Genomic DNA, 22,902 nt, shown 5'->3' on the forward strand with positions numbered 1-22,902 from the left:
CTCTGTCTCAAAAAAACCGAATCCAAAAAACTAAAACAAACAAACAAACAAAAACAAAAACATAAAACAAAGCTTGGTGGCCCAGTGGATTGAGATGTCTGCGTCACCCTGACAATCTGTGGTCAATCTCCGTCTCAAGGGTGGAATGAGAGAACTGCTCCTACAGGCTAGCCTCTGACCACCAAGTATGCACTGTGACACACCCACGCCCCCTCCACACACTAAACGAGTAAACTTATGACAGTAAATAAGACCAGTGAGACTGAAGGAGCACAGAGCGGAAGATAAAATGGCAAATGCCCACAGAAGGGTCACCTTGTCACAGGAGCCACCATGAGCCAGCCTTGTCACAGTGAGCCAGCCATGCCACAGTAAACCGCACCAATGGAGTTGAATTCTAGACTTGAATTCTATTTCAGGGATGGTCAGTCTGTAATCTCAATGCTGAATGTGGATTGAAGTGATGTTGACCATTTGTCCCTCTATTCCCTGAAAGATGAAACTTAACTCTCTGGGGGAAGCACCTGGGATCATGTTAGTCACTAAAAATAACTTTTCAAACTCACTGGCCAAGGCGTAGTGAACATCTTCATGAAGAATGAAAATTTCCAGAAGTGACTACAGGGTTTTTTGCTTTGTTGTTTGTTTCTTGAGACAGATTTCTCTGTGTAGCCCAGGCTATTCTGGAACCCACTCTGTAGACCAGGCTGGCCATGAACTCAGAGATCTGCTTGTCTCTGCCTTCTGAGTGCCACCACCACCAGGCTGTGACCATTAGTTTGAAGAGACCAAAGTAAACTTCTAGAAATGAATAACAGAGTAATGAAAAGGCAAGAAAAAAAGAAAAAAAGAAAGTGGTTGGGGTCGAGCTAAAAAGAGAGAGAAAAGTCTGGGATGAGCATGGGGACAGGGGACTAACATGTAAGGCTAGTGAGAGGCTCAGCGGGTAAAGGCACCAGCTGTCACCCTGATGGCTGAAGTCTGGTGCCAGACACACGTGGTGGAAGGAGGGAGCAGACTCCCACAAATTGTATTTCAACCTCACACGTGCTCTCTCTCCTCTCTATGTGTGTGTCTGCCTGTCTGTCTCTCTTTGTCTCTCTGTCTCTGTCCCTCTCTGTCTCTGTCTCTTTCTGTCTCTCTGTCCCTCTCTGTCTCTCTCTGTCTCTCTGTGTCTGTCTGTCTGTGTCTTTGTCTCTGTCCCTCTCTGTCTCTCTGTGTCTGTCTTTCTCTCTCTCTTTCTGTCTTTCTCTCTGACACACACACACACACACACACATGTAAAAAACATTCCATTCCCATGGTGTCACTTAGCTTGGAGGGTTGCTGTAAGTTTGAGACTAACTTGGTCTACATAGCAGGTTCTAGTCTAGCCAGGGTTACACAGTGAAATCTTGTCTCAAACAACAACAACAGCCTAAAGTAATACAAAGAAAGGATACAAGATAGAAAGACCATGAAAACACACCATTGATTTAACTGGAAGAGCAGAAGGACAGGGAGGAGTCAATGGCTGACCGTCCCCAGCACCCACCAGACACTGACTTACTGATTCAAAGAGCAAGACGAATCCCCAGCCAAGTATTTTATTTTATTAGAATAGATGGACCGCACCCGTCGGGGTTGCTAATGGGGAGAAAAGCTGCCTGCACTGGGCCAATTGAAAGTTCTTCACTTTCTCCCTTTAGACTGTCCTTTAAGAAGTCTGTTAATTAAGAAAAATGCACCTAGACGCATCACAGAAAAACTCAAAATACTACAGACAAAGAGGAAATCTTAAAAGCATCTAGGAAATAAAAAGGTTCTCTCCAGAGACACAGAGATCGGTTACAAAGGGGTTAGTTAGCTACCTTGACTCAGCTGACAGGCCAGATGCAGATCTCCAACTTCCTACGGATGATTTATGAACACAGACTGTACTCTGAAGCTGAGGAGAAGGTCATCGAACTCAAAGGCTAGAAACTGTCCATACACAGTGTGCTTCTGAGCACAATTCAGTTAAACTAGAAAACGATGAGTGTGAAATACTTGTAAATCACACAATGAGCTGCTAAATAATATATGGAGAAGTCAGGAGAGAGATTCTAATTAAGACAGAATATGTGAAAATGAGTGGTTGTAACGAACACAGGCTCGTAGAGTGATGCAGGCTTTGGTGATATTAAGAAGGAGGAGGAGGGGAGCTGGAGAGATAGCACAGTGGTTAAGAGGCTGTTCTTCCAGAGGTCCTGAGTTCAAATCTCACCAACCACATGGTGGCTCACAACCATCTGTAATGGGATCCAATGCCCTCTTCTGGTGTATCATATACATAAGATAAATAAATTTTTAAAGAAGGAAGAGAGGGAGGAGGAGGAAAACTGAAAATGGAGTGACCGCCCAAGCAATCGTGGGTCACGAGTTCAAGGTCACTCTCAGCTATACAGAAACTTAAAGGCCAGCCTGGGCAACACGAAGTTTAGGAAGACAACAAAAAGACTTTAAAATGAGAAGCAAAACACAGAGTTAAGTAAGAAGAGGAAATACGTTTTTAAAGGAAAAATTTGGATGGGATGGCTCACACCTGTAAACTCAGCACTTGGGAGGTTGAGGCAGGAGGATTGTCATGAACTCCAGACCAGCCTGAGCTACAGAATGACACCCTGTTTTAAAGAAATAAGTAAACAAGTAAATAAATAAATAAATAAATAAGTAAACAAGTTAATTAATTAAGCAATAAGAGTTTTTAAAGTTTTAAAAAATATAATTCATAATATGTATAAACCTCAAACAAGAATAAAGAGAGAAAACCATCGGCGACAGAGTGGGGGACAGGGGAGAGATGGCTCAGTGGTTAAGAGCACTGACTTTTTCCAAAGGTCCTGAGTTCAAATCCCAGCAACCACATGGTGGCTCACAACCATCTGTAATAAGATCTGATGCCCTCTTCTGGGGTGTCTGAAGATAGCTACAGTGTACTCACATATAATAAATAAATAAATCTTTAATTAAAAAAAGAGCATGGGGCATGGTGACACACACTTTTAATCCCAGCACTTGGAAGGCAGAGGCAGAGTTAGAGGCCAGCCTGGTCTATAGAGGAAGTCCCAAGACAGGCAGATCTATGTAGTAAGAACCTGGGAGAAGGAGGAAGAGATGGAGGGAGACAGAGACAAAGAAACAGTATCAGAACAGCAGGAGGGAGCATTATTGCAAATCCTACACATGCAAAAAAAAAAAAAAACAATAAGGAAATATGATGAACTTCTGTCACATGATCAAACAACTTAAATAAATCATTTGAAAAAATAACACAGCTAAACCAACACAGAGAGGAGAGAAAACCCAAGGCAGCCTTTTATCAACCAAGGTCATCGGAGCTTGAAGGGCGTTACTGGTGTCCCAACACTGAAGGTAAAAATGCACCAATCTCATACAAACTCAGAATATAGTGGAAGGAGGACCATTTCCTAATACACTTTATTAGATCAGCATAATCTAAGGCTAAAACCAAAGAAAATTGTTATTTTGAAACCACAGGCCGACATCCTCCATGCACACAGTGGCAAAAATCTTTAACAAAACATTATAAAACCGAGTTTAGGGGGCTGGTGAGATGGCTCAGAGGTTAAGAGCACTGACTGCTCTTCTGAAGGTCCTGAGTTCAAATCCCAGCAACCACGTGGTGGTTCACAGCCATCCGTGATGAGATCTGATGCCCTCTTGTGGTGTGTCTGAAGACAGCTACAGTGTACTCATATACATAAAATAACATGAGGAAGAACTATCACCATTGTTGGATAAGATATTTCAAATCCCAGAATCCTAGCACTCAGGGCCCTGGGAGGCAGGAGGACTACAGGTTTGAGGCAACCTAGGCTACATAGTAAATCAGTTCATCGAAGTGATGCAACAAACATTATTCTAAAAGAAACACAGTGTATTAGTATTTCATAGCACTAATAGCTTTAAAATATGGCACTTTTAACTTTGGAGCAATTAGGACTTTTGTACACGGCTGATGGGAATGTTGATGCAAACTGTTGTTAAACAGTCTCCGGAAGCAGGGATTTATCCGCTGTAATAACTAACAACGCCACCTCTAGATGCTTAGCAAGACCGCTGGTCCAATTTCTGGTCTGCAGTAAGCAATGCACAATGAGAGAGGAGGGGTGGGGGGGGACGGGGCACAGGAGGGAGGGAGAGACACACAGAGAGAAAACACAACGCAAAGGGTTTCCTGATGCTGAACATTCACTCCTGTCAAGGCGGGGGGGGGGGGGGAGCAAATATAAGCGGGATTAAGCCTGTAAGAGCTATGGCCAGTGAGCAGGGAAGTCGGTGGGGGACACGGTGGGGCTGCACTAGGCAGCCACTGCTGGGAAAGCCTGACAAATGGCCTGCTTTCACTAACAAATGACTTACAAGAGGAAGAGAGATAGAAAGGCTAAATAGGCTGAGAGGAAACATCAAAGCAAACACAGCTCCGACTCCTGGACAAAGAGGGACCCGGTACTCTGCCTTCTCCTGGGTTTTTTATTTTTTTATTTTTTTTTAAGCTGTGTTTTGCTTCCTGTCACTGGGATCAAACACTCTGAGCACAAGCAAAAGCCGCTTGGGAAAGAAAGGGTTTATTTCAGGTTACACCTCCAGGTAACCACGGAGTCAGGGCAGGACCTCAAAGGCAGGAACAGAGGCAGGAATGGAAGCAGACACTGCAGGGGGAACACTGCCGGCTGACTTTGCTCCCTCCGGTTCACGCTCACGTCTGGCCCGATTGATCACGGGTGGCATCCCTGACAGCGGTCTGGACCCTCCCACATCAATTTACAATCAGCCTCAGGAGCAATCTGGGAAGTTGACGGTAAGGATTAACCAGGGCAGTTGGGATCTGGTGACATTGGCTAAAAGTGTTGTCTTTGTTGCAGCTGGATGGACCGCAGTAGGATGGATGGAAGGCAGAAGGTGTCCTAAAACTGATCGCGTTTTCCATCATAAAAATTAAAATATAAATTACACTCCAAATGTGACGATTAAAGGGTTTCAACATAGTGTTATCAGGAATCTCCTAGGAGACAGGCTTCTGGGCGTGTCCTCAAGGGAGTTTCTAGATTGGGTTAAATGAGGTGGGAGAATTCACCCTAAATATGGGGTGAACCAGCCTGGTGTAGTGGCGCACGCCTTTAATCCCAGCACTTGGGAGGCAGAGGCAGGCGGATTTCTGAGTTTGAGGCTAGCCTGGACTACAGAGTGAGTTCCAGGACAGCCATGGCTACACAGAGAAACCCTGTCTCGAAAAACCAATAAAATAAAATAAAATAAAATAAAATAAAATAAAATAAAATAAAATAAAATAAAATAAAAGGTGCACCATTGCCTGGGCTGGGGTTCTAGGCTGAATAAACCGAAGAGAGAGTACCTGTTGAGCAGCCGCAGTCTGTCTCTCTGCCTCCTTCGGTTCCTGTCACCCCGCTGCCTCTGCAGTGATCATCGAACCCTGAGGCAGAATAAACCCTTCCTCCCTCATGCCGCTTTTGTTTTGTCACAGCAAGAAAAAAGAAACTAACATCGAAATTGTACAAACCCCAAACCATATACATGAGACGTAGGCAAAAAGGAGGTTGGGGTCATGTTTTCTCTTTGGGCACAGGGGTGAGAACCTGGCAGGAATACGGTTAGAGCCCTGCCAGCAAATGGTAGAGACCTGGCCAGGCCTCAGACGCCAGCCGCTGCTGGGAACTTTGCTTTACACTGGTTTTTATTTATTTGTTTGTTTGTTTGTTTAAGATTTGGGGTTTTTTTTAGATTTTGTTTTAAGCACGTGTGTGCCTGTGTGCATCCATGCTTGCTTGTGCTTTCGCGTCTCTGTCTATATTTTCAGGTATCTCTGGAGGTCAGTGAAGGGCATCAGATCCCTTGGAGCTGGAATTTCAGGCAGGTGTGAGCTGTCTGATGTGAGCTCTGTGAACCAAGCTTAGAGCCTCTGGGAGAGCCTCTGGGAGAGCGTGTGCTCTTAACCACTGAGTCGTCTCTCCGTGGCGCCGTTTGGTTGGCTTGGCTTCTCTTTCTTTCTTTCTTTCTTTCTTTCTTTCTTTCTTTCTTTCTTTCTTTCTTTCTTTCTTTCTTTTTCTTTCTTTCTGTATTCACCATTGCTGTCTTTAGACAGAAGAGAGCATCAGACCCCATTGCAGATGGTCTGTGAGCCACCATGTGGTTGCTGGGAATTGAACTCAGGACCTCTGGAAGAGCAATCAGTGTTCTTAACCACTAAACCTTGGGGTTTTTTTTTTTTTTGTTGTTTGTTTTTTGTTTTTGTTTTTGTTTTTTTCAAGACAGAATTTCTCCATGTAGCCCTGGCTGTGCTGGAACTCACTCTGTGGACCAGGCTGGCCTCAAACTCAAACTCAGAGCTCTGGCTGCCTCTGTCTCTGGAGTACTGGGATTAAAGGTGGCCTGGCTTCTATGGTGGCTTTTAATCAGTGTGGCTTCCTGTGTTTGTGCTGTATTTAAGCATAAAGCGATCTGGTGGCCAGGAAGATGGCTCAGGGGATAAAGGCCTTGCTGCCAAACCTGACCTGAGTTTCATTCCCTGAAGTCACACGGTGGAAGGAGAGAGCCAACTCCCTCCGCTGTCCTCTGCTCTCCACACGCATGCCACGGTATGTGCCCCACACGCATGCCACGGTATGTGCCCCACATGTATGCCACGGTATGTGCCCGCTCTCACTCCTCAACCCCCACTCCCACTCCCCCACTTCTGACAAAACAAACAAATATAAATTAATGTTTAAAAATTTTTAATTTCATTGTAGAGTTTTGAGTTTTTAACTTTTTAAAGATTGGTTTTTATGTATGTGTATGAGAGTGCATGTGTGCATGCGTGCGTGCGTGCGTGCGTGCGTGCATGAGTACTGCACACCATCTGCATAGGGGTGCTGGCAGAGGTCAGAATAGGAGGTCCCTGGAGTAGAAGCTATTATAGGGAGACTTGTAAGTCACTTGATGTGGGTTCTGGGGTCTGAATTCAGGTCCTCTGCAAGAGCAGCCTGTGGTCTTAAGTGCTGAGCCACCTCTCCAGTCCTTGGATTTTAAGGAGAACCTTCTGGACTACTTTTTAAACGTGCAGACTCCTGGTCTCACCTCCCAGAGATGATTCAGTGAGTCTGAATGAAGATCAGACTGGTGTAAGCAACTAAGATGTTTGGCGGTAACAATAACATCTAACTTTTTCGGGGAGGAGGTTATATACGAATTTCCAGCATTTGCCTTTTTTCTTTTCATACAAAGCTCATATTGCTGTGTGGATGTCGTGGCACATGCCTGTAATCCCAGCACTCGGAGACTGAGGCAGGAGGCTCGTGAGTTCCAGGCCTCCTCTTTGACCTCCTAGATCAGCCCACACCTGTCAGCCTCCCTGGTCAGGGCTTCTGGGCCGGCTTCCTCCCCCGCCTATGAGCTGTATCCGCTGGTTCCTCCACGAGTCATTCCATCCCCACATCACCTTCTCCGGCACTCCCAGAATTCCCTTAGTCATCCAGCACGTTCTATCATTCTCTAGTTTATCTCCTTGTCCACTTCCTGTGGACACTCCCTCCACTCCCACACAGGATGTCCTTGCTAAAGAGCTGTGATCTCTTTTGTTCCCTTCCTGACTAACCCTGGTGCCCCCGGCAATGTAGCACAGAGTAAGTGTTCAGTAAGGATTATGAATGAATGGATTAAGTAGGCAAGGACAAATGACTACTTAAAATCGTCTCTTTAGACTCTTAGGGCCTCAGGATTTGCGGGATGGGGTTGCAGAAGTAAGAGAGGAAAAGGAGGCAGTGCTGCAATGGATCAACGTGTCTTGCCACCAATCCTGGTGTCAGGAGTTCAATCCTCACACCTCTCTTGATGGAAAAGGGGGGAACCAACTCTTGGGAGTTATCCTTCGGTCGCCACGTGATCACCGTGGTAAGAGCGTGTCCCCTGTAGACACACTCACACACATACAAAATAAACAAAGGTTTAAAGAGGTAGGGGCAGTTGAAGGCCACGGGTAGTGGGGTGGGGGAAAGAACTCGACCAGCCTTTCTTTTTCAGTTGGCCTTTGTTAACCTGAGCCCAGAAACCCAATTTGAGCTCAACCCAGGCGCAATGCCGATCACGGCCAGTAGGTGGCAGAAAGGCAACATGGCTGAAGCATAGACTAAGCAGTGTACCTAGTACCTGGGTTGATCTGAGAGCCACGCTTGCTGTGCGCGGGCCTCGCTGAGGAAAGGAGCCCACCGAAGACCGTAGACTTTAATCCCTGGCTTTGGCATTGGATAGGGGACCCAGGAAAAGCTGCTTCTGCATGTGGGTAGGGAAAAGTCCCGAGGACTTCCGGGGTCGTGGATAGAGAGCCTGGATCTGCAGAGATCCCGGGCCACCTCAGGCGTCAGCCATCTCCCAGTCTTTGTACCTCCAGCAACCTCCACCCACTCTGTACCTGTGCCTACGGCAGGACACGGGTGAGGGCAAACCGCAAGCTCGCTGACTCCAGCTGTCCTTGCACAACCCGCAGCGGTTCCGCGAATCTGCTCCCAGCCATGTTCTGGCTGTGCTCCTGTTCCTTTCTGGGAACACGAAGCTCCTCCTGCCCCCTTCTCTTCGCGATGGCCTTGGTACTTGAATACTGGGAAGCGAATCTGAGGGAAATGCTCCTTTCCCTCACCCCAGATTCCCTCCGCCTGCTCGCTCCAGTGCTCTACACAGGCTCCGATGCACCGTTCGCCCTCCAGCTGCCCTGCTGGGCTTGAGGGTCCACCCGCTTCCTGCATGTCTTCTAAGCCTGCTTTCTCATCCATAACGGATTTTGCTCTTGAAATTCAGATCATGATTTCTCACCCTAAAATGAACCCTCCTCTTCCCTTGGTCCCTGTTTCCGGCACCCTTCCCTTCTGTTTCCACTATAGAACATCTCCCTAAGAAATTGCCTGTGCTGGGATCCACACACTCCTTGGACCCCCCCACCCCCAAGCCCTTCAGTGGCCTGGGAGCTCTCCACCGTTTCCTCTCATCTCATCTCTTACCTCAGCAGCCTTGGACACAAATGAGCATCTTTCTCTTCTTTTTCTGCTGATGCCCTTGATCCCACAACTGTGGTGGCCACCCAATACTGACCCCTCTCGCTCTCCCATCTTGATCTCGCCTTAGAGATTGATTCTTTTAGGGCTCGTTTGGAGGCCTATGCATCTTCTCAAACTTGTTGAAGTAGTTTTGATTTCCACCTCCCTAAACCTCTTCCTCACCCTAGCCATGAAAGGGCAGCCCTGACCCTTAACCCTGAGGTCTGATTTTTACTTCCTCTTATAACCCATTCTCTGCCTCGCCGCTGGGGGTGGTTGTTACAGCTGCTCAGGGGAGGCAGATCGCACTCCGTGATGGGATAAATTCCGAGGATCTCTGGTCCAGCCTGAACAAAAGGTTCCGTGGGGCTCTGGTCTGGTGCGAACGGCCAGAGTGTTACAGCTCTCTCAAGGGAAGCCCGTGCAGGTAGGTAGCCGGGGTTTGTCCCGCTACTGCTACCATAGCGGCGCCAATGCCAGCGGCAGCAGTGGTGGCAGGTAGAGCAGCCCAGAACCACAGCAGGAGCTGCTACAAGCCCGCCGGAGGAAGTAGCTACCATGGACAGCGAGAAAGGCGGGCAGTAGCTGCGGGCAGCAGAGAGCTGGAGCAGGGTTCAGGTTCCAAGGTCCAGCGATGACTGTTTCGGGAGAGAACACTCTGACCTAGAATGCTACAGCTCAATAAAACTGCCACTCTCAGATGACTCTTGGTGAAATAACTCGTGCACTTTATTCCATGGGGATGACGACTTCATAAACATTTTGGGAGGAGGGTGGGAACCAGGGTTAAATGCTTCCCCTTGGCTCCGTCTGAGATGCTAGGGATGCTCTATTTGATTGTCTTGTCCCTCTCAGTCGGGTATCGAGCTTGGCAGGGAGCTAGTTCCAAACCTGCCAGTCTCAATTCTGAGATTACCCCGGGTTTGAACCTGCTTGACCAGACTAGTTCTTCTGTCTGGTGGCACAGCCCACTGGCCCAATACCCACCCCCTCTTTTTATTTTTTTAAATTTTATTTACATATTTTATGTATATGAGTGCTCTGTTTTCAGACACACCAGAAGAAGGAATCAGATCCCTTTAGAGATGGTTGTGAGCTGCCATGTGGTTGCTAAGGATTCAACTCAGGACCTCTGGAAGAGCAGCCACCACTGAGCCATCCTCCCCATCCCTTCTCTAACAGAGCTGACAGAAGCCTCCTTGCTGCCTCTGCCTTCACCTGTTGGGCTGGCCAGGCCCCTGCCCCTGCCTCATCCTAACCTCCCAGCCCCACCGAGCTCACTAACGTGGGTCTTCTGGCCTTTCTTTGAAGGTCACCATCCTGACCGTTGACCTTTGGACCTATTTGCCGCGTAGGACCCTCTTGGGTGAACTCCACACTTCCTCTAGGGTCTGAGCAGTCACCTGCCCCGTGCCGCCCACTGCTGCTCAATTTCTCCTCTTTCTTGTTCATTCTCTTTGCAGGACTTAGGCTCCCACACTCCTTTGTGGGATTGACGATATTCTGCCTTTTCTTGCCTGTAAAGTAAAGCTTCCCTCTCATATTGAACATGGGTCCTTCGGGTCTAGAAGAGTACCGAGGGATGGATGGGTGATGGATGGATTTATGGACAGATGGATGGATGATAGATGATAGATGATGGATGATGGATGGAAGGAGGATGGATAGATGGATGATAGATGATAGATGGATGGATGATAGATGGATGATGGATGGAAGGGAGGACGGATGGATGGATAGATGGATGATAGATGATAGATGGATGGATGATAGATGGATGATGGATGATGGATGGATGGATGGATGGATGGACAGATAGATGGATGATGGATGGACAGATGATGGATGGATTTATGGACAGATGGATGGATGGATGGATGGATGGATGATGGACAGATGGATGGATGATGGATGGATGGATTGACAAATGGATGATGGATGGATGGATGGAAAGAAGGATGAATGGATGGATGGATTGACAGATGGATGATGGATGGATGGATAGATAATGGATAGATGGATGTATGGATGATGGATGGAAGGATGATGGATGGATAGATGGATGATGGATGGATGGATTGATGGATGGATGATGGATGGATGGATTGACAGATGATGAATGGGTGGATGGATGAATATATATAAATATCCATAGTCCTAGATAACTACATCCATAGAACAAGCAGAACACACCAGCTCTTACATCTAAATAGTTTTTTATTTTCACCAAAGCTCAATCATATCTGTACTTTGAAATTCCTTTGATAGATAGAGATTAATATTCCCACTCCTAAGTTGCAAGCTGTGGAGAGGCCAAGTGAGCGTCGCACTGTCCCGAAGTCTGGGCCTTTCCCACATCCATGGGAGGGGTCTGAAGCCCACAGGTTCCACTGGATGTCTCATGGTGGGGGATTCTCTTCCATTCAAAGATGCTAGAAAATTCCCTCAGAAGGTGGAGCTGGGTTGTGACACAACTAGGCAGGTCTTGAAAGTCTTGGAAAACTGTGGATCCCAGAAAGTGCCATCAGGCAAAGTTTAGAAAGCACACAGGAAGTAGTAGCTTTGCCCGGTCACTCCCCCTACCCCACCCCCACACTTCATTCTGAAGCACTCCTAGGTGCCCTTTTGCTAGTGTCCTTCCCGGGGGACACAGTCTTTTTTTGAGATTAAGGTGCCTAGCTCATGTGTCAGCACAAGTCTGACATTCCTTGTCTCCCCCATTCTCCTTGGGGATACTATTGTCGAGGAGATCGAGAGCCAGAAGGGGAGCCAAGCCAACCACCCAGGACAGTCATCTGGTACTTCAAGCTTACTTAAGAAGACAACTGTTTCCAACGTATAAAAGGATCTCATCAGTGTAGAAAAGGCCAGGCCTCATTTTCCCCCAAGGACCAACTGTAAGCTTCCCCCACAGGCCTCTAACCATAAGCTTTCCCCAGTGGGCATGTCATACCAGACTCCTCTCCGTTCTGGGCCATGTCCTGGCCTAAGGTCCTGTCTCCAGGAGGCTCCTGTGGAAAAGTTGCTACAGTTCAAAGCATTCATAGGGCTGCCCCACCCCACCTCTTCTGGTGGTGAGTCCTGATTTGGGCAGAGCAGGGTCCCCAGGGCAGGGGCTCGTGTGAGGGATAATCCTGAGACTTGGGGAGCCATCACAAACCACTAGAGACTGTAGGGTTTGAGCTATGGCACCAAGAGTTTGATGAGTCCATGGGCTGCTTGATTCTACACCCCCCACCCCCCACCCCCTACCCCACCTGCAGAGGCTCCAGACCTCAGCTGGCTGGCACAGCTGGAACCTCGGACATACCCGAGGAGAGGCAAGGTCCGGTCAACCCGGTCAAGAGACCGGTGGCAAAGTGAGGTGAAAGCCATGAGGTCCTGCTAGGGTCAAGGTCCTAAGCTCGGGGCTCCCAAGTTCAGCTACCAGCTCTCACTGCCAGGCCCAGAGCCCGGAGAAAGCCCCCCCCCACCATGGCCGCCCTCCAAACCCTTCCCCCTGGACACCTGAGTTGGGGGCTCATGGCATCATAGATGGTTGTGATCGGGAAGCCATTGAAGGTGGAACACATGCAGCTACTGTAAGCACCCATGTCAGGGAAAACCAGCCAGTCGCCCACATCCAGCTCTGGCAACTGAACCTCTGTCGCGTAGAGCCGGTCGAAGGCATCGCAGGTGGGACCATAAAGAGTGCAGGGGAAGAGGCGGGGCTCCGAGGGGAGCTCCTGCGGGGGGGGGGGGGGGGAGGGAGGTGGGGTCAGAGAAGGAAGAGTCTTTCCGCATTGTTAGGATGCTATACATGGTCCTGGAGGACATGTGGCCTTACGCCAGCAAGGACAATACTATGCAATTGCTGGGAACAGTAACAGAGTGGCTGCTCTGTGCCAGTGTTTAGGACACACACAAAGGCTCTGCTGTCCTAGAGCTTGCAGCCCACAAGCGCATCACACATCCGTGCTGGGAACGAACCCAAAGACCAGGTCTCAGAGGCCACTGCACATTGGAGTCACCTGGGGAGTTTTAATGATGAACCGATGCTGGATTCAACCTGAAGATTTATATCTATCTCTGTGTATGAGGGCATGGCCGGGCAGTGGAGACTTTGACAGCTTCCTAGGTGGCTCTGATGTAAAGGGGGCTTAGGAACCCACTACTTCCCAAGTCTCCTGAGTTTCCAACATTCCAGGGTTCTAGAAGTATACACAGCCCCAGAACATACAGAGATGCACATAGAAGCACTCAGAGCTGGTCAGACCCATACAACCTCCACAGATGTGTGTGGGGGCACAGGCATGAATCATCAGGTATACCCTAGGAAACATGCAGAACCTTGCACCCTTGCCTAGCATGACAACCTTCAGAGCATGGGTGACCCAAGACCCTGGCTCTTGGGACAGAGGCTGGTCACAAGACACAGAAGGCCCCCTTACCTTCACCACTATGGGTATCCTGGGGACAGGGATCCTGGGGAAGGCTCGGAAGACACCATAATAGCCGTCATTAAGGTAGTATGTCAGTTTCTTGTGGCCTCCTGGAACAGGGAGTGAACTGGTGAGCTGGGCTTGGCCAGGTGTCCGTAACGAGTCTCCTCTCCCTTGGCAGAGGTCCAAGCCTGCTGTTCAGTACTGCAGAACTCCTGCCTTGTCCTTCAGGGTCATCCCTAACCCCTCTCCTGCCATAGCATGGGCCCGTACCAGTCCCCGGTGGCCTCTGCTCCCCACATAGGAACACTGAACAGCAACCATGAGTATGAGATGATCTGTTTTAGCTCCCCATGTGAGGGGTGTGTTTATTGGGTACCATGACCCCTGCATTACAGTTGGAGAAACTGAGTCTTGCTAGAAGTCCACGGGAGTAGGCAATAGGCTAGGATCATCCCTGGACACAGGTTTAAATTCTTGGACTAGGTTCCTGAGCACCTACTGTGTGAGGCAGGACAAGAGTGAGCACCTAGTGTGTGCAGCAGGACGGGAGCACTGCTGTTTATTTGATGTTTCGCTTCGGGACTCGCTAGTGCGTCTATTTCCTTCCTTTCAGGAATTCCCGTGTTAGCTGCACCTCCTCCTTCCTTCCCTTCCTCCTGCTCTAACTTACATGGCATTGGTAGAGATTGAAGGCAAGGCCTTGCTTTTGCTAGGCATGTGTCCTACCACTGAACTATATCTGCAGACCTTGGCTTTTGAGAGAGACTCTTATCATGTAGCCCCGGATGGCACCCATCTTTAGGGGAGATGTCTCACACCTCTATGTTATTCCGACAGAGACTACACCAGATCCTAGGTCTTAAAGCTGTAGAACCTACCCTCATGGCCGCATGTACTTTGTAAAGGAGTTTTCATGTGGCCACACCTTAAGCTTTAGTGTGCACCTGTGCTTAGAAAGATGGTTGCCTGGAGACTTTTTTCCAAGTGTAATTGTGTTTAAATATGTCAATAAATCCCCTAGGATCAGACTCCCTGAAGGCTGATCCAGGTTAACGTCCATCTGAACTGAGTTTTCACTCTCACCTCCCCCCTCACTGCCTGCCTACATCTGCAGAGACCCCCTCAGGTGGCAAGGCCGGGTCAGCCTAGACTCTATGAGACCTATTTCCACAGGCAAACACCCCGGTAAAGACCCTGGCCTTCTTTCCCTTGTCCATCCACTTCGTGTGGATGATGCACTCAAGGACTCCTGTCTCTGGGAAACTGTCACATTTTATCTGAGGCATGCCTCCATGGGAGTATGTCTTGCCATAGCTAATTAGAACAAACCCTTAGGACAAATCCTGGGTGTGCTGAGAAGCAGCTCACAGCCCCACCAGCTACGGGCGGCCCCATCCCCTGAACACTTGGCCTCTATTGGTGTGACTCAGATAAGGGCGTGGCAGCTTTCTCCCTCCATCCCTCATGCTCTTGTCACAAATCCTGCAGACACTACATTCCGCCAGCCTGCTCTCCACAGCCATCTGAGATTGCCTTCACCCGGCTCCCAAAGCTGCATTCAAGATTTCAGAGTCTCTTAAGGCAGTCAGCTGCCGCTTAGATGCTGACTTGAGTACAGACTTTCTCCGATTGCGTCCTTTCTCCTCCCCTCCCCCACCCTCAGCCCCAGCAGTACCTGGACCGATTCTGGGTTGAGTTAATCATGATGCCCGGGGTGAGGACCTGGGCAAGCTGCCTTGCTAATGAGCTGTAGTGCCTTGGAGGAGCCCTCTCTGAGTCTCCATGTCTACACGTGTTCACTGAGGGTTCCCCCAAGCTGTCTCACAAGATGGGTGAGCAAGCCTGAGGTAAAATATGTATTTCAGCTGTCATTGATTTCTGCATATTGACAGCTCTTGCTTTTGTGGACAAAACCGTCTCCCGAGTCCTTGTAATTATCAGGGGTGGAATGACTGAAGAGCAGTGTGCTACACCCAGCATCCTCCAATGAGACACTTCATCAGAAGAGCAGGGGAGGGGATCAGAGTGACTGACCAATGAGACACCTCATCAGAAGAGCAGGGGAGGGGATCAGAGTGACTGATAGATATTTGCACACCAGTGTCACTCTACCCAGAAGATCAAAAAGCGCTAACCCAGTGGCTGTATACCTGTAGTCTTAATTTTGCCATGAAAATATTTCTCGGTCATGCTCTGGGATCACGGCCACCCTACCTTCCTCCCTCACTCAGAGACAAAATAGCTAAAGAACTCTCCTGGGAGACACAGTGATGAGTGCCAACAGCTAACTGTCCCCAGAGGATGTCAGTCACAGTGATGTATTCCATCACAGCAGTCCATCCTGCGACATCCTTTGTGGGAACTTGTATGCTCTGGAACTGTCACCTGCTACACTCACGGATCTGCTCCTGATTGACCGGGTTTAAACATCGGATGTCGAGGGCCTCGTAGGCTGTACCTTGTGACTGCTCCCTTGGTGCAGGGTACACTTACCTTGGTCTCCGCCCTTCACTTCCTCTCTGGGCAACAGTTAACAGTACACAGACAGGGCCAATCCCATCCCCATCTCTGATCTCACTTCCTATAAGTAGGCACCCAGGGTATATCCCAGCCCTACTGTCCACTCTCCTCCTGTGTTCTGGGGACACCAGGACAGTGGTTACACACCTGGCTCCAGGGAGGCCTTCTTGCCTATGATGTTCACAGCAGCTGTGCACATGGACTCCACAAAGAAGCGCCCAGGCTCCGCAATGACCTCGACACCGGTCCCCTCTGGGAAGTACTGGGCCAGGGCAGCGTTGATCGCTCTCGCCATCTGTGGTGACAGATCCCACCATCTCTATCTTGAGTCTTAGCAACTGACATAATCATCCTCCCTTTCCTTTGTCCCAAAGCTCACAGCCAGCGCACAGGCTCTGGCACCCTTAGGAAGGTGACGTTGTAAATAATTGGCACGTGGTCAGCAAAGACAGAATGTTTGCTGAAGCTAAGGGGTCATGAGTATCTACCAGGCACAGCCAGGGCCATCGGCTAACGTGTCTAAGGGATGACACAGGAGCTGGAGAGATCGCTCAGTGGTATAACACTTACCCATTTCATGACAGGGTAGAGATGCAAAAGAAGGCAGGGGAGTGGGAAGAAAGGGGATGGGATGGGAGGAAGACAGGAGAGGAGGAGGAAGAAGAAAAAAGAGGCAGGTGAAGGATGAGGAAGAAGAAAAGGAAAAGAAAGCAAAAGAGGAACAGAAAGAGGAAGAGAAAGGAAGAGGAGGAGGAAAAGGAAGAGAGAAGGAAGAGGAGGAAGAGGAAGAGGAAGAGGGAGCCATTTTTAGATGTAGCTTCTGATTTGTATCAGAGCTGGGAGACAACAAGAAGACACGCAATAAGAAGAGGCACACACACTCACACACTCACACACACACACACTCACACACACTCAGACACACTCACAGCTGAGCATGTAGTCAGTGAGACGTGTGCCAAAGGCAAACCCCAGTGCCCACAAACAGACTCCCAGTTATGCAAGGTTATTACATACAAACACACACAAACACATGGGCGTGCACACACACTTGACCCGCCCACACTCCATTAGCATGACTGCTACTCATGCCCTGGGGCTGTCCCTCTCACCTCTTCAAATTTGGCTTCCGAGCCCTCAAATCCTGGGAAGCCCCCTCCAAGATCCAGAAGGCTCATGTGATGGCCGGCTTTGCAGCCCATCTCAAACACACGATGGCAGTCAGCGATGGCCCGTTCGTAGCTCTGAGATGTTTGGCATTCAGAACCCACGTGGAAGCTGAGTGTGGCCATGGATGTGGAAGACACACAGGTGGAGACTGAAGTCAGTGTGAGGAGAGGTGTACGGGGGAACACCCACCCAGGGGCTTCGAGACTTGGGCCAACCAGTGCGGAGATTGGCACCCACAGAGGTATGTGTCCACATCCCATAGTAACCTATCATGGCTCAGGACAGAGCGATGTTTTCTCCCCGCTGCTCACTCCCAATGCCTCTGTGGAAGGGGCTCCTGTTCTCTTACCTGGACGTCATTAGAACCCCACAACCCACTGCGCTCTGAAGATAAGCTGAGTAACCACTTAGATGGGATGAGAGGCGCGAGGCTTCCTCATGAGATGCAAATCTCGGCTGGCCAGACTGCTCAGAGCATAAAGGCACTCACTGCCAACCCTGACTACCTCAGTTCACTCCTGAACCCTACCTGATAAGAGACAAAAACTAATTCCTAAAAGTTGTCCATGGCATGTGAGCACTCTCTCTCTCTCTCTCTCTCTCTCTCTCACACACACACACACACACACATACACAAACACACTCACACTGAAATAAGTGTAAAAAAGTAAAAAAAAATTAACTCAAACATTATTAATTTTAAAAAATGTAAGGGGCCAAAAAACCACATAACTAACTAATGCACTGTTTTTTAGATAGTACTTCATATAGCACAAGTTAGCCTCCAATGTGTAATATAGCCAAAGATGACCTTGAACTTCTGTCCCTTCACTCGCCACCTCTGGAGAGCTGAAGTGCTGGACTTTGGGATGTGTACTGTGGCTGGTTTCATCCAGTGCACACCAGACAATCACTTTTCCAGCCTGTCCCTGACTGTGACTTTCCTGCATCTGCCTCCCGGAGGGCTGGGATTCCAGCCATGAGTCCCCATGCCCAGGGCGCAGAAAGAATAAAATGAATCCAGGAGGAATTAAATGTAAAAACTTCAGACGGAGACTGGATCTGTAATAGCAATTAGACCCCAAGGGGAAAAAGGAAGTCAGCTACACTACTCCTGACTTCATTTAAAATTCCAGACTTTCTCAACATGGAGATTTTGCATTTGTTTTGATTCTTTTAAATACTGTTTGAAGATGTTACATATCTGGAGTGTTATGTTTCTTTGATGTTGACTTTGATTTTTGTCCCCAAGGCCTCACACCCTCTAGGTTTAGAAAACACACAAAGCAGAGGTGTCCCTGAGAGTCCTTGGCTGCCTAGGGACAGCAATAGAAATGGAGACAGGGAAGGACAGTGCTCACTTACGAGGCCCCCACGACAGCCAGCCCCAGCTCTCTGGCAACCTGGAGCAGGTGCCCACATGCCTCCAGAGGGGCCCCAAACTTGGTGTCCAGCCGGAAGGTGCTTTGACTGTCAGGGGTCTGTATCCGGAGGACCAACCTAAAGGAGGAGAGAGGATGGCAGGGGTGCACAGGAACCCTGAGACCCCCAAGACCCTCCAACCTTCCCACCCATCCCTGCCTAGTTGCTCCCAACTACTCAGCATAGACAGCAAAGAGCAAGCTCATATGCTTACAGAATTCTGCCAGGCAAGTGCAAGTGGGACAGATGACATCGGTAAAGCAGTCTAAAGAATCAGGGACGGGGCTGGAGAGATGGCTCAGGGGTTAAGAGAACTGACTGCTCTTACAGAGGTTCTGAGTCCAATTCCCAGCAACCACATGGTGGCTTACAACCATCTGTAATGAGATCTGATGCTCCTCTTCTGGTGTGTCTGAAGACAGCTACAGTGTACTCACATACATACATACATACATACATACATACATACATACATACATACACACACACATTTATATATATATATAACCAGTTAGATGGGTATATATATATAAAATAAATGAAATCTTAAAAAAAAAAAAGGAGAGAGAACCAGGGGTGTAGGCTGGCAGAGGCAGGTGGATCTCTATGAGTTTGAGGCCAGCCTGGTCTACAGAGCGAGTTCCAGGACAGCCAGGGCTACACAGATAAACCTTGTCTCAAAAAAAAAAAAATTAACCAAACACGACAAACAAACAAAGGAATCAGAGATGTTATACAACATATGGCTTATGAATCTGAAATGTGAGCCTCGGTCTGACTCTAGTGCAAGTACTTTTTCTATGACATCATGGATGTCAGACTTTCTCATGCTGGGCTCTGTCCAGTGTCTCCTTGACGCTGGTGTGCTCCAGAGAAAGCACTGGACCTTCTGATCCAACACTTGTGCCTTCAGTCCAACATTCTTGATGGCAGAGGCTTTCTTTTCTTTTCTTTTCTTTTCTTTTCTTTTCTTTTCTTTTCTTTTCTTTCTTTCTTTCTTTCTTTTTTTTTTTTTTTTGGTATAGAATAGAGTTTATTCAGGGTAGAGGATGGGAGTTACAGAGGCAGAGAGAGAGAGAGAGAAAGAGAGAGACAGAGAGAGAGAGAGGAGGCTGGCCCTGACCTCGTGGAGAGAGGGGGAAGGGGAGGAGAGCCCAAGGGGCAGAGAAGTGAGAGTGGGGTGGAAGAGAGCGAAGAGAGAGCAGCCAGAGGCCTTCTTGGGGACCCACTGCTTCCAGCTGAACCTCTGCCAACTCACCTGGCCCCGGGGTAGTGCCTTGCCAGCTTAGTCAGCTCCTCCTCACTGTCGAAGGTCATAAGCTGCACCCCACAGCGGGCTGCGTACTGGATGTGGGAGACCGCCTTGCAGGGGTTGGCGAAGATGATTCTTGATGGGGCCACGCCCAAGCCCAGCACCTGCTCCATTTCCCCCTGGAAGGGGGGAAAGCCAGAGTTGGGGCTGCCTGCTGCTCCCACCTTTCCTGGCTCTTTGGGAACAGGACCTTAGCCTGAACTAATGGGGATATCTTCCAATGAACCCCCTGTGGAACCAAGTCCTTCACTGGGAGAGTATCAAGTCCCAGAGAAACCCCAGACAGGTCTCCCTCAGTACCCGGGGCTCCTCAGGCACCTCTCACTCTGTCTCCCTCCCTAAACCTCTCCAAGCCAGGGGCTGGGCCTTGCTTCTCTCCCCACAGTGTCTGATTCCCATATAACTCAGCAATTTGGCCACACACTGTCCTGGTCCCCATGTGCTCGCTTGGTCCTTTTGACCTCTTCTCTCTCTTCTCTTCCTCCCTTCCTCCTCCTCTCACAGCCTGGCCTATTCTGCAGGCCATGCTCAGTCTAGACTCTTCCAGATGCTCTGGCTGGTCTCTCCTTCTATATCCGCAATAAACACCCTTCTCCTCAACCCTACCTACGAGTGGTCTTGTCCTCACTTTCATTAAGTGTTGGTCCCATTTTAAAGAGGGAAGAACCGAGGCTCAAAAGGATGATTGGCTATGCCAAGAAGGGACCTGCTCCCTAGTTCCGGTTGTTTGGTCTTGTCTCATAGCCAAGTTCAAGGCTGACTGGAGCAATCTACTCATTTATTCTTTGAAAAGTCCCCGAGGGGACAGGCTGTAGCTTGGTTGGTAGCTTGCTTGCATAGCATGCACAAAGCCCTGGGTCCAATCAGCACTGAGAAACTATGTCTGGGAGGATCAAAAATTCAAGGTCATCCTCAGCTACATAGTTAATTCTAACCTAGCCTGGACTACATTACACAGATGAAAACCAACAGCAGCAACAACAAAGTCTCAAGCGCTCAGCACACCAGATGCCATCTTGGGGGGCCAGAGTCCTCCTTCCTGATCTCCTGACCGTTGGCAATATTTCTCCAGAGGGTAACAGGCTGTGGAGAGGTGACTGGCAAGCTGATACAGGCTCACCTGGCTGGCACAGTCAAAGCTGGTGCCTAGAGCAGCCAAGACGAACAGCACCCAGGGCCTGTTGTTACACTTGACTGCATAGAAGGGCTGGACTCGGGGCAGGGCCTGGAGGAAGGTCCGATGGCGGATGGCTAGCACATCCAAGTTGGCCACCATGAAAGCATCTTGGCAGCCCTGTTAGGCAAGGACAAGAGAGGGAGATGGGGGATGGGTTAGGTCCATGAGGCCTCTCCACTTTATGACAAAATCATCACTCTTCCTCTGACTTTCATTTCCTTTCTTGACAATTCACTTTATTTTTCATTTTGTTCATTTGTTCATTTGTTTGTTTTTTAGACAAGCTTTTACTGTGTAGCCCAGGTCCCTCTGTATTCTCCTCAGTGCTAGGATCACAAGTGTGTACCACCACATCTAACTTGTTTCTTCCTTTTTAGGACCAGAGAAAACAGGGTCAAGGACACACAGCAAGAATATGACAAAGAGAAGATTTGATTTTCTTTTCTCATTTTTTCTTTTCTTTTGTTTTGCTTTGAGACAGGGTTTCTCTATGTAGCCCTGGGTGTCCTGGAACTTGCTATATAGACCAGACTGACCTTGAACATACAGAGATCTACCTGCCTCTGCCTCTTGAGTGCTGGGATTAAAGGAATGCATGGAAATTGTGTCTGGCAAAGAAAGGATTAGAACTCTGGTCTTTTTATGTCTTGAAACAGGTGCAGGAAGGCAGCCATCTGTACAGGAAAGCTGGAGACAGGTGACTTCAGCCCCAGAGAATGGCTTGGTTGAGGGTGAAACCCTGAGTGCCAGGAAAGCAGAGCTATAGAACAGCAGAACTCACCCAGCAGAGGCCCTGGGAAAGCCAGGTCTGACAGCTTCCCAATCGGAAACAGGAAGCCTTCTTGGGTAGCAATAATGACCAGTAATGGAAGGGGTGGGACTTGCCCCCCCTCCTTACCGAGATGGACAACTCCTGGATCTTCTTCAGGACCAGCTGCCGGGCAGATGCCTCTGGCCCCAAGGTGATGATGGGCTCTGATGGCCACAGGCTTTTGGTGGCTCCCTGCGGCTCCCTCCTGCCTTCAGAGGGTGTGTTCATCCTGAGACTCTAGTTGAGGAGTTTGCTGGGCACAGTCCTGGCACCATAGAAGGGACAGCTCTGTGGACCAGTCTCTTCCTTCTGTCCCTCCCATAGCTAAGACAGCCAAGTCACTAAAGCCTGGGTCCCATTAAGCCCCATGAACTCCACCTAGTCCTACTGATATCTTCAAGTTTTACAGTAGGCCACTGATGGCACGTGGCCTGAGCCACTGATTGCAGATGATAAGCAAGCCACAGCACCCATTCCCTCAGAAGAGAGCATTTGAGTCTCCTCCAGGCCCCTTCCCATTCACTCCTACTCAAGATGAGAAATGGAAAGGCAGTAGAGCAGCAGAGCCCAACTCTAGATCAGTCACAGGAGATGAGAGGTGAGACTTGTGTCTCACAGGGAAAGAAAGGTACTTGCCTCAGGTTGGGAGGTTGGTGGCCCCTGGGGTTCCCTGGAACAGCCAGGAGATCCCTCAGACTAAAGTTGGGTCCCCAGCGGCCACAGGGATTCTTGTGGGCTTGTGTACCAGAGGCTTTCCACGGAGATCTCTGGTCCTTCTGGGTGTGAGGGTTCAGGCAAAGGGGAGAAAATGTGAGCAGAAAGGAGGAGTCGTCTCTGTCACCTCCACTGCTGCAACTGGCTCCACCTCTGTCTTCAGGATTGGTCTCAGTTACTCTCCTGTGCTGAGTAGGGCAGAGCTAGGCTGATGAGAGGCCAACTAGCCAGCAAGGAATGCAGGGGAGCTTCAGGTGGTGGTGTTTCTGACTCTTATGAATCTC

The 22,902-nt window shown here is 49.1% G+C and overlaps 1 protein-coding gene across 1 annotated transcript; it reads right to left on the bottom strand.

Annotated features, from left to right (window-relative positions):
* Positions 1 to 12,022: 12,022 nt before the first annotated feature.
* LOC127680117 (antizyme inhibitor 2-like) lies at positions 12,023 to 22,132 on the bottom strand. The gene is made up of 9 exons (XM_052175683.1): positions 21,992 to 22,132; positions 21,037 to 21,210; positions 19,863 to 20,035; positions 18,548 to 18,682; positions 17,125 to 17,290; positions 16,160 to 16,307; positions 13,499 to 13,599; positions 12,576 to 12,793; positions 12,023 to 12,079 (listed from the first exon to the last, which is right to left on the bottom strand). The coding sequence occupies exons 1-9, from the start codon at positions 22,130 to 22,132 to the stop codon at positions 12,055 to 12,057; spliced, it is 1,281 nt and encodes a 426-aa protein (XP_052031643.1). The 3' UTR covers positions 12,023 to 12,054.
* Between the last annotated feature and the right edge of the window lie 770 nt (positions 22,133 to 22,902).

This window comes from Apodemus sylvaticus, chromosome 3, assembly GCF_947179515.1.
Source record: "Apodemus sylvaticus chromosome 3, mApoSyl1.1, whole genome shotgun sequence".
Lineage (NCBI taxonomy): Eukaryota > Metazoa > Chordata > Mammalia > Rodentia > Muridae > Apodemus > Apodemus sylvaticus.